Source organism: Trichosurus vulpecula, chromosome 7 (assembly GCF_011100635.1).
Source record: "Trichosurus vulpecula isolate mTriVul1 chromosome 7, mTriVul1.pri, whole genome shotgun sequence".
Classification (NCBI taxonomy): Eukaryota; Metazoa; Chordata; class Mammalia; order Diprotodontia; family Phalangeridae; genus Trichosurus; species Trichosurus vulpecula.
Genome location: NC_050579.1, coordinates 12,834,134 through 12,846,668, shown reverse-complemented (window position 1 = coordinate 12,846,668; position 12,535 = coordinate 12,834,134). Strand labels below are relative to the sequence as shown.

Genomic DNA, 12,535 nt, shown 5'->3' with positions numbered 1-12,535 from the left:
TGTGTGTTTCAGCTAGCATTGCTGAATGGTGCCAGACAACCTGAATGACCCAGAGCCTGTTGTTCTTCCTCATCTAGGAAAGTGGGACCATGGTGGTGGGGGCAGCCCCCTGCCCATGGGCATTTTCTGAATCAAAAGAATGAAAGCACTGTGGAGGTAATATTTATCGAGAGTATTATGATCAGTGGCATGATTTCTAGTAGAAGAGTTTATTGGTGGTCAGTGCTGGTTTTCCTGATTTCAGACCTTAGTTAAGTGTCAGTGTTTCCAAAGTATTAGTTCTCTTAGGCTAGACTCTAGAGTTTATCGAACATAATGCTTTTAATGGAGTTCAAAACCCACTTTTTTCTCACTTTGGTTTGTGGTGGTGGTTTTTTTTTTTTTTGTCCAGATAAAACAGGAAGAGGAGACAGAAGCCCTGTGTAGCTTGCAGTCATGCCATTCCCATTTGGAAAGTCTCATAAGTCTCCAGCAGACATCGTGAAGAATCTGAAGGAAAGTATGGCAGTTCTAGAGAAGCAAGATATCTCTGACAAGAAAGCAGAAAAGGTATGGAGTTGGCTTGATTTTATGTTGGATATCTTTTGGTTGTGTACAAATGTAAAAATATAATTGTGTGGTGATTCGGAAACTTTAAATTCCAATTAGACTTTATTCTGGCTTTTAAATCTGACATAATTATTTTCAAATGATAACCACAGGATATTCTTATGTCATAGTTAAACATTTTTGGTAGTTGTGTTGTCAAATTGGGCTTTACAGTATATTTTATTCTATATTTCATTCAGTGAAAATAGTGGTCCTTTCTAACCATAGTGGTTTATGTCTTGCCTGTATTTTCTTGAAGAGATTCTCATTCAATGATTTGAATTTAAAATCTCTTTACTATTTTATTCTATAATTTGTGGTGATCTGCAGTACTTTTTCCTGGGATTAATTTAAAATTTTTGTTCTTCTTGGAGAGTCGCTTTTTTAAAAAGCATCATTTTCAACTAACAAGCATTTATTGCCCCAACATCCCCCCCCCGCCCCCTGCAAAAAAAAAAATAAAAAGCCTTATTAAAAATATGCATAATCAAGTCAAGTAAATTCTCTCTGGTGAGGTCCCAAAATGAGTGCTTCCTGATGCATTTTGAGTCCTTTAGTCCTTTCCCTTCTGCCAGAGGGTGTGGCTTCTCTGGAATTGTGGTTCATAATTACATCGATCAGAGATCGTAAATGTTATAAAGCTGTTTTTTATTATGGTGTTGTTATTAAATAGAATATTCTTCTGGTTCTGTTCACCTCACTCTAAATCAGTTCAGATAGTCTAATTATGTCTGAAGCTATCCATTTTATCATTTCTTATGGCCCAATGTATTCCATTTATAAAGATTCTCAACAACTCTGGGTTCTGTATAGAATAGTATTTCATGTAGCCTACAGAAACTTCTGGAGAATCTTGCCATCTTTATTATTTTTTATTTAGTATTTTATTTTTTCCGAGTTACATGTAAAAGCAATTTTTACCATTCGTTTTTAAAACTTTGAGTTCCATATTCTCTCCCTTCCTCCCTCCCTATTCCCCCTCACTGAGAAGGCAAGCAATTTGATATAGGTTATACATGTGTAGTCATGCAAAACATTTTCATAATAGTCATGTTGTGAAAGAAAACATAGACTCAAACCAAAACAAAAAAAAACCCTCAAGAAAAATAAAGAAAGTAAAAAAAATTATGCTTCAATCTGTAATCAGATGCTATCAGTTCTTTGTTTGGTGATGGATAGCATTTTTTATTATAAATCCAGAGTTGCCCTGGCTTATTGCATTGTTGAGAATAGCTAAGACATTCACAGCTGATTATCTTACAGTACTGCTGTTACTTTGTACATAGTGCATTTCACTTTGCATCAGCTCATGTAAGTCTTTTCAGGTTTTTCTGAGAGCATCCTGCTCATCATTTCTTTCTTTTTTTCTTTTTTTTTGGGGGGGGAGGGGGAGGGGAGAAGGCCAAGCAATTGGGGTTAAGTGACTTGTCCAAGGTCTCACAGCTAGTAAGCGTGTCAAGTGTCTGAGGTCAGATTTGAACTCAGGTCCTCCTGACTCCAGGCCTGGTGCTCTACTCACTGTGCCACCTAAGCTGCCCTGGGCTCACCATTTCTTATAGCACTGTAGTATTCCATCTTAATCACACACCACAATTTGTTCAGCCTTTCCCCAATTGATAGGCATCCCCTCAACTTCCAGTTCTTTGCCACCAGAAAAAAGCTGCTATAAATATTTTTGTACATGTGGATACTTTTCCTTTTCGTTTTTTTTTAACCTCTTTTGGGTTATAGACCCAGCAGTGGTATTGCTAGGTCAAAGAGTATGCATGGTTTAATAGATCTATGGGCATAGTTCCAAATTGCTCTACAGAATGGTTGAATCAGTTCACAACTCCTCCAGCAGTACATTAATGTCTCATTTTTCCCAAATCCCCTCCAACATTTGTCATTTTCCTTTTCTGTCCTATCAGCCAATCTAATAGGTATGAGGTAGTACCTCAGAGTTGTTTTAATTTGCATTTCTCCAATTCATAGTGAGTTAGAGAATTTTTTCATAAGGCTATGTATAGCTTTGATTACTTCATCTGAAGACTCTTCATATCTTTTGATCATTTATCAATTGGGGAATGGCTCTCATTTTTGTAAATTTGATTCAGTTCCCTGTATGTTTGAGGAGTGAGGCCTTTATCAGAGAAACTTGCTTCAAAATTTTTTTTCGCTGTTACTGTTGCTAACTGTATTTCCCTCCATCTTATCCCTCCCCCCACCATTGTTTATTCTGTTCTTTCTGTTTTCACCCTGTCCCTCTCTCCACAAAATGTTTTGCTTCTGACTGCTCCCTCCCCTGATCTGCCGTCCCTTCTATCACCACCACCACCTTTCTGTTATCCCCTTCTCCTTCTATTTTCCTGTAGGGTAATATAGATTTCTGTACCCAGTTGAATGCATCTGTTGACCTCTGAGCCAATTCTGATGAGAATAAGGTTCTCCCCCCGCCCACTCCACTTCCCCCATCTTCCTCTCCACTATAAAAGCTTTTTCTTGCCTCTTTTATGTGAGATAATTTACCCTATTCTACTTCTCTTTTTCCATTTCTCCTAATATATCACTCTCACCCCTTAATTTTATTTTTTTAGATATCATCCCTTCATATTCAACTCACCCGTGCCCTCTGTCTGTGCCCTAATGAGAAAGTTCTTATGAGTTACAAGTATCATCTTCCCATGTAGGAATGCAAACAGTTTGACCTTATTAAGTCCATTATGATTTCTCTTTCCTGTTTACCTTTTTATGCTTCTCTTGAGTCTTGTATTTGAAAGTCAGATTTTCTATTCAGCTCTGGTCTTTTCATCAAGAATCCTTGAAAGTCCTCTATTTCCTCGAATCTCTGTTTTTTCCTCTGAAGGATCATACTCAGTTTTGCTGAATAGTAATTTACAAGCTGCTAAATCTTGTGTTACCCTGACTGGGCCTCCACGATACTTGAATTGTTTCTTTCTGGCTGCTTGCAGTATCTTCTCCTTGACTTGGGTGCTCTGGAATTTGGCTATAATATTCCTGGGAGTTTTCATTTTGGAATCTCTTTCAGGAGATGATTGGTGGATTCTTTCCATTTCTGTTTTACCCTCTCTTTCTAGAATAACAGGGCAGTTTTCCTTAATAATTTCTTGAAAGATGATGTCTAGATTCTTTTTTTTTAATCATGGCTTTCAAGTAGTCTAATAACTTTTAAATGATCTCTCCTGGATCTGTTTTCCAGGTCAGTTGTTTTCCATTGAGATATTTCACATTGTCTTCCATTTTTTTCCATTCTTTTGGTTTTGTATCATTGTTTCTTGATTTCTCATAAAGTCATTAGCTTCTGTTCACTCAATTCTAATTTTTAAGGAATTATTTTCTTCAGTGAGCTTTTGTACCTTCTTTCCCTTTGGCCAATTCAACTTTTTAAGGAGTTTTTTTTTTTCAGTGAATTTTTGGGCCTCTTTTTCCATTTGGCCAATTCTGCTTTTTAAGGCATTCTTCTCCTCGTTGGATTTTTGTGTCTCTTTTACCATTTGGCCTAGTCTGTTTTTTAAGGTGTTATTTTCTTCAATATTTTTTGTGTGTCTCCTTTACCAAGCTATTGATTTGTTTTTTGTGATTTTCTTGCATCACTCTCATTTCTCTTCCCAATTTTTTACTCTCCTTCTCTTACTTGGTTTTCTTTTATTTTTTAAATTTTTAAAATTTATTTTTAGCTTTCAACATTTGTTTCCACAAGATTTTGAGTTACAAATTTTCTACTTATTTGATTTTCAAAAACCTTTTTGAGGTCTTCCATGGCCTGAGACCAATTCATATTTTTCTTAGAGGCCTTAGAGACCTAGGAGCTTTGACTTTGTTATCTTATTCTGAATGTTTGTTTTGATCTTCCTTGTCACCATAGTAACTTTCTGTGGTCAGAATTTTTTTCTTTTGTGTGCTCATTTTTATAGCCTGTTAACTTGACTTTTAACTCTTTGTTAAGGTAGAGCTCTGCTTCCAGGGTAGAGGGGGCACTGTCCCAAGCTTCAGGTGTTTTCAGAGATGCTTCTAGGGACCTGTAAGTTTTCAGTTCTCCTGAGGTGGTATGGTCTAAGGAGAGGTGTGTTTACTGTTCTCCTGGCCCTTTTTCTGGTCTGTGAGTAACTGCAAGCATTCTTTTCTGCCCTGGAACTGAGAGGAGGGTCCCTACTCCACTGTGGCCTCAAGCTCTGGTGTGCTAGTGCTCCTCCTTACCCTGGGACTGCCTCCCAGGACTGTGATCTGGATCTGAGTGTGGGCAAAGCAACAGAGTCCTGCCTCAGTGCCAACAAAGAGACTCCTTTGATTTCCTTCTGACCAGTTGTTGTCTGACTCCCTTACCATTTGTGGGATAGACACTCCGGAAGCAGCTACTGCTGCTGCAGATTCAGTGGCTCCCAAGGCCTGCTCCTGGTTTGCTGGGGCCTGGTCTGTGCTGGATTGTGCTCCACTGTCACCCAGGTGTGACAGACTTTTCCCACTGGCCTTCCAAGTTGTCTTGACCTGGAAAATTGTTTCATTCTGTCTTTTTCTGAGTTCTGCTCTAAAATTTGTTTAGAGTCATTATTTAAATATATTTGGAGAGGTTTGGGGGAGAACTCAGGTGAATCCGTGCCATTACTCAGCCATCTTGGCTCTGCCTCTATGGTGCCATTTTCCAGATGGTCCCAATCTTTAGATAATCTCTCTTTCATTAGATACTACTTAGGACATTGTCTATGACACTGGCAGGCACCTTTGGCAAGCCTGTGTCTCCCAGTTTTACATCTTTGATATTTAGATCATCGGAGGATCACTGAATAAAGCTCGTTCTAGTTCTGTGGATTGATATATAAGTCCAAGAATCTTATACAATCTTTATGGAAAATTAAGGTGTTTCTTTTCCTCTACCAAATAATAAAAATTAATAGAGTAGTGTTTTATATTCTTTCCACCAGGAGTTCTTAACCTTTTTTGTCATAGATCCCTTTGGCAACCAAGTGAAGTTTATGGACCCCTTCTTAGAATTATGTTTTCAATTCATACAGTATAATACATTGAATTTCCAAGGAAATAAAAATGTAATTTCCCATCCAGGCTCACTAACCCTTTGGGGGTAGGGTCCATGGACCTCAGGTTAAGAACCCCTCATCCAAATTCCTCCCTCATCAATTATGTGGTCTGTCTTGCCTTCTTACTTTTTATCAATCATACCCTTAGCATCTACATAGATTTTTATCATAAAGGTATTTTAGAGATGAGAAAGTAGGCATGGAAGTCACTAATTGCTGATTATTAACCCTAAAGTTTTTTGGAGGAGTGAAGAGGAATTCTACCTGTGAGCTTTCCTACTTTGGGGGAGTCTTCCTCTTTTTGAGATATCTTGAAAATCGACCCTGAGTACCTTGGAGACGTGGTTTAAAAAATTACCATCACCTAACAGAAATTGTGTAGGCAGATATCTAAGTTCAAAATATAATTTGTACATATTACAGTATGTTGTGCCAGGACCAGGGCGGGGAGGAAATTTGTTTTAGCTGTATTCAACAATATACCTTCTCCCAGGATCCTCTGCTGTGTAGGGTAGGTCAGTCCTTTTCTTAAAAAAAAAACAAAAGAGAGAGCTCTGGCCTAGGAGGTTCAAGCTTCATTGGTAGTAATGCTTTCTGCTTGTGGACCAGCATAGGAGAGCCCCCTAAGTGTCAGGGTGCTAGTGTTGCCAAACCCTGACCTCCCTTGGGATCAAATGTATTGTCTCTGTGGAACAACACACCCACCTTAGCCAAATTCTTGTTCCTTGATTTGTTGAGTGTCTCTCAGGCTGTGACTAAGTAAACATCCTTTGTTGGCTGTTGAATGGTCCATAAGTGTTTCATTTCCTTGTGATCTCAGATCTGATATGCCCCATCAGCCTGAGTCAGGCCTAGCCCACAATACTTTTTTTTACCCTTTAGGCTTTTATAGTAATCAGACATTAATCTCTAGTGTGCCTTTACCTGTTGATAAAATCTTAAATCTCAAGTAGCTTTCCTTTTTTATGATCAGTAAAAATAAAACAATATGGGAGAAGGAGCAGTTGTTTCAAGGTCATGATTAGCATGTGTACCTTATGATTATAATAGTAAAGCAAAACAAACAGTATTTTATAAAAATGCTTAAATAGTACATTTAATTCATGGATTAGATTTAAATATTTAAAAGAAACAATTCTGTAGAATTCATATAAAGAATGGTGAGCTAAGATTTATAAAAACTTTGCAGTGCACTCAGATTTATGTAATTTTCCTCTATCCAAAGTTTACTGTTAAAAGTGTTGTGTGAGGTAGTGAGAGAATAAAGTGTGAAGACTTCACAGGGAATATGTATATATGTATTTATATCTAAAATGTTTGAGAATCAATATTTAGAGAAAAGGGAAATGGGATAAATTTGAGTCTGTGGGAATCTGATTATTTAGCCTTTAGGAATGTCTTTCTCCCCCTTCTTTAGATTTATAGATGTCATATCAGCTGTGAATGGAATACAAGATTGTGAAAGCTTCCCTATGAATAACTCATGCAAGGCAATATTCAAATAGAGATAGCACAAATTTAGTTAGAATGTGAACCTCACCAGGCCTAAGTTTCATTTTCCTGCAAATCATATGATTTTGGGGAAACCAGATGATATTCCCTTCTCCCCCTTCCCTAGCCTACTTACAAACGCCCATCTTAGCATTAAAGTTTCCCTATAAGGGAGCCAAGATGGCAGCTGGTAAGCAGGAACTAGTGTGAGCTCCGTACCGAGTCCCTCCAAAAACCTATAAAAAAATGGCTCTGAACCAATTCTAGAACGGCAGAACCCACAAAACAGCAGAGGGAAGCAGGGCTCCAGCCCAGGACAGCCTGGATGGTCTCTGGGTGAGGTCTATCCCACACGGAGCTGGGAACGGAGTGGAGCAGAACCCAGCCTGAACGGCGTGGACCATCCAGACTAGAAGCCGGGCGGAGGGGGCCCTAGCGCCCTGAATTAGTGAGCTGCGGCAGTTACCAGACTCCTTAACCCACAAACACCAAAGACTGCGGAGAAGGTTAGTGGGGAAAAGCTGTGGGAGTAGAAGGAGTTTGCAGTTTGGCTTCCAGCCCCGGGGGGGGGGCAGCGGAGGTGGGGCAGCTACAGCTGTTGTTACTTCCAGCTCCAGGCCCACCTGGTGGGAGGAATTAAGTGGCGGATCAGAGCAGGAGTGCTCAGCCTGCTGAAGATCTAAGCCCAGTCCGGGTTGGGGGTTCTTGGGGAAGGAGCAGTGCTGGTGCGGCAGAGCTGGCACCTCCCCCCCAAACGTGGAACATAGAACTCTGTAGTCTACAAGCAGTCATACCCCACTGAAAAACTCAAAGGTCAAGTTAGTTGGCTGGGAATATGGCCAGGCAGTGAAAACACACCGAGATTCAGGCTCAGACTTTGCATTCTTTCTTTGCTGACAAAGAAGACCAAAACATACAGCCTGAAGAAGTCAATAAAGTGCAAGAGCCTACACCAACAGCTTCCAAGAAAAACATGAACTGGTCCCAGGCCATGGAAGAGCTCAAAAAGGATTTGGAAAAGCAAGTTAGAGAAGTAGAGGAAAAATTGGGAAGAGAAATGAGAAGGATGCGAGAAAACCATGAAAAACAAGTCAATGACTTGCTAAAGGAGACCCCAAAAAATACCGAAAAATACACTGAAGAAAACAACACCTTAAAAAATAGACTAACTCAAATGGCAAAAGAGCTCCAAAAAGCCAATGAGGAGAAGAATGCCTTGAAAGGCAGAATTAGCCAAATGGAAAAGGAGGTCCAAAAGACCACTGAAGAAAATACTACTTTAAAAATTAGATTGGAGCAAGTGGAAGCTAGTGATTTTATGAGAAATCAAGATATTATAAAACAGAACCAAAGGAATGAAAAAATGGAAGATAATGTGAAATATCTCATTGGAAAAACCACTGACCTGGAAAATAGATCCAGGAGAGATAATTTAAAAATTATTGGACTACCTGAAAGCCATGATCAAAAAAAGAGCCTAGATCTCATCTTTCAAGAAATTATCAAGGAGAACTGCCCTGATATTCTAGAGCCACAGGGCGAAATGGAAGTTGAAAGAATCCATCATTGCCTCCTCAAATAGATCCCAAAAAGAAATCTCCCAGGAATATTGTTGCCAAATTCTAGAGCTCCCAGATCAAGGGGAAAATACTGCAAGCAGCCAGAAAGAAACAATTTGAGTATTGTGGAAACCCAATCAGAATAACCCAAGATCTTGTAGCCTCTACATTAAGAGATCGAAGGGCTTGGAATACGATATTCCAGAGGTCAATGGAGCTAGGATTAAAACCTCGAATCACCTACCCAGCAAAACTGAGTATCATGCTCCAAGGCAAAATATGGACTTTCAATAAAATAGAGGACTTTCAAGCTTTCTCAGTGAAAAGACCAGAGCTGAATAGAAAATTTGACTTTCAAACACAAGAATCAAGAGAAGCATGAAAAGGTAATCAAGAAAAAGAACAAGAAAAAGAAATTGCAAGGGACTTGCTAAAGGTGAACTGTTTTGTTGACATTCCTACATGGAAAGATGATGTGTATGATTCATGAGACCTCAGTATTAGGGTAGCTGAAGGGAATATGCATACGTACATGTTTATGTGTGTATATATATATATATATGTATATATATATATATATACACACACACACACACATAGATATATACATACATACACATATATATACACACACACACACATAGATATATACATACATACACATTCACCCATATATATATATATATATATATATATATATATATATATATACACAGAGAGAGAGAGAGAGACAGAGGACACAGGGTGAGTTGAAGATGAAGGGAAGATATCTAAAAGAAATAAAATCAAATTAAGGGATGAGAGAGGAACATACTGAGAGAGGGAGATAAGGAGAGATGGAATGGGATGGATTATCTCCCATAAAGGTGGCAAGAGGAAGCAGTTCTGTGGGATGAGGGGGGAATGAGTGAACATTGCTCTCATCAGATTTGGCCTAAGGGGGGAATACCATACATACCCAATTGGGAATCTTACCCCACAGGAAAGAAGAGGGAAGAAGATTAAAAAAAAATGGGGGGGATGATGGAGGGGAGGGCAGATGGGGGTGGAGGTAGTCAAAAACAAACACTTTCGAAAGGGGACAGGGTCAAGGGAGAAAATTCAATAAAGGGGGATGGGTTGGGAAGGAGCAAAATATAGTTAGTCTTTCACAACATGAGTATTGTGGAAGGGTTATACATAATGATACACATGTGGCCTATGTTGAATTGCTTGACTTCTTAGGGAGGGTGGGTGGAAAGGGAAGAGGGGAGAGAATTTGGAACTCAAAGTTTTAAAAACAGATGTTCAAAAACAAACAAAAATGTTTTTGCATGCAACAAGAAAATAAGATACACAGGCAATGGGGCGTAAAAATTTATCTTGCCCTACAAGAAAGGAAGGGAAAAGGGGATGGGAGGGGAGCGGGGTGACAGAGGGGAGCGCTGACTGGGGAACAGGGCAACCAGAATATACGCCATCTAGGAGTGGAGGGGAGGGTAGAAATGGGGAGAAAATTTGTAATCCAAACTCTTGTGAAAATCAGTGCTGAAAACTAAATATGTTAAATAAATTAAAAAAAATAAAAATAAAATAAAAAAAAAGTTTCCCTATAAGGTAATTCTGTAGTTTCTGTGCTTGTGTTGGGTAAAAATTTATTCCTGGTTAGATTGTGAGGCCACTCGTCTCTGCAGATGGGGACAGGGGTCCAGCCTCTGGGGTGGGATTTCTTAGAATTTTTTGTACAAGGGTATATACCTCCCTGCTTGCCTTCCCCCCCTTGCCTCTCTTCACTGCTTTCTCTGCCCTGGTAGTGAGAGATAACCACTTCTCGAGACTTGATCAAATAAAGCTTCTGTTTTTGCTTTTTTTTTCTGCCTTGAGAAACCGAGACATGTCTGTTTTTTTTTTTATTTGAGTCAGTGGTCTTTTGACCCACGCAATGTCAAACTAGAGCACAGTGCAAAGCAGAATATAATTTTCCCCTTTCTAAATATTCTTCTTTGAATGCAGCTAAAGATTGCTTTGACTTTGTTGGCAGCCTTTTCACATTTGACTCACTAAACTTGCAGTAAGCCAAAATCCACAGATCTTTACCAGGTACTCTTGTCTAGCAAGGCCTCCCTCCTCTTGCACTTATATTATGAAATTAGTTTTTTGAACCCAAATGTAGGATTTAGGTTCTTTTCTATTAAATCTCATCTTTGGGCTTTCATTCTGCTACAGAATGTCAAGAAATATCTTTTCGGATTCCAATTCAGCTAGCTCCCCCCTCTAGTTCTGTGCCATCTACAAATGGGCTAGGTCTACCATCTCTGCCTTCATCTATGTGTTTGATACAAAAGTTGAACATCACAGACCCAAGGAAAGGTCCCTTTGATATTCTACTGGAGGCATTCACATCGATCTGACGAACGTGAGTCTGGTCATTCATCTGGTTGCCAGTTCTCCCTAAATGTGGATTCATAAAGCCCTACTCTTTTTTAATCTTGTCTTTTAGAAGAGCATGAAAAGTTTGATCAAATATTTTGGTAAATCTTGACATGTCTTAGGCTTTCTTGATTTTCCAGAAAAGGAAATGGAGTTCATCTGATCTGACTCATTCTTGACAAAGCTGTGCTGGTAGTTTGTGATTGGTAGTTTCCTTTTCTAAATATTCACTAACCAGGAGTCCAAGCCAAACTCCTTGGCTTTTCATTTGCATAATCCACTCTTTTTTCTTTGAAAATTAGGAATTTGGTCTTTTTCAGGCTTTTTAGTGACTCTCTTTTTCTGTATCACTGATGGTGACTGAGTAATAACCAGATTTTCTTTTTTTTTAAGTACCCCGAGAATTAATTCATCTGAGCAGGGAGGGCCTGGTAACAGGACCATCATCACTTGGCTTATCTTGAGTTGTAGCTCTCTGTTAGCCATCTTCGTTGTCTTTCTCACTCTGAATCTCTTCTCTTTGTGAGAACAATACAGAAGTCTTCTCTCTGTTATCACAGTGGAGGTGGGGGTGGAAAGGATTTGAGAGGCTGTTTAGTCCAACCTTCTTGTTGGCCTTCCAGGTCCAGGAGGTGAGGTGACTTGCCCAAATCCATACAAGTAGTGTCAGAGGCAGAATTTGAATCCAGGCTCCTTTGACTTGAGATTCAGTGCTCTTGCCAGGGCTCCGTGCTGACTCACAGGATTACTTATTTGCTTGTCCTTTGACTTCCCTGTGTCCCTGAATGTTCATCTGTGAAAGCTCTTGTGGGCCAATTACTAGATTGCAGCTTCAGCTCATTTCAGTCTTACTGCTCCTCGTGCTATTTTTATAGGACCTGCCCTTCTTCTGTACTTGTCCTTCCTTCCTTCCCTGCTCTTTTCACAGCCTTCTGCATTCTTTGCTCTTACGCTTTTCCTTTTACCTGTCCGTGTTTTCTATAGTTTCCTACCAGCATATATTCAACAGTTCTTCATTGTGGTTTGTTGTTAAGGCAGCAAGTGGAGGGTTTTTCTGAGTCCACGTGATCGTCACTACTCTGTGGAGAGGAGCCCTTTGTAACAGGGACAGAAAAGAAGGGCAGGGGAGTCAGTGCCTTGGGCTCAGGTCATGTGCTGATGCCAAGAATAGATGGACATTTGCCCTCAAAAGCCTGTTTTTGCAAGTTTTTCTTATGGAATCTATGAATGACTTTGCTAGAAAAAGAGAAGTTAGAATAATGTGATCACCGACTCATTTCTCTTCCCAAATTTTTGGCATAGTTTTGACTCAAAACAGATCAAGGATAATAGGCAATTTGAGTAGTTATATAGACATGCTAAAATTTACGATGTAAAGTCAAGTAAAAAAGGTGTGAATTAGGCAGAATGCATGATCTCTGGATAACATTCATCTTTAAGTTTACCTGGTATGTA

At 39.3% G+C, this 12,535-nt stretch overlaps 1 protein-coding gene across 1 annotated transcript in view; it reads left to right on the top strand.

Moving 5' to 3' along the window:
- Positions 1-12,535, top strand: part of CAB39 (calcium binding protein 39) — a 127,641-nt gene that overhangs the window by 63,935 nt on the left and 51,171 nt on the right. The window contains exon 2 of the mRNA XM_036767208.1: positions 392-549. Coding sequence (XP_036623103.1) covers positions 436-549 — 114 coding nt within the window. The 5' untranslated portion in view covers positions 392-435. The remainder of the gene's footprint in view (positions 1-391; positions 550-12,535) is intronic.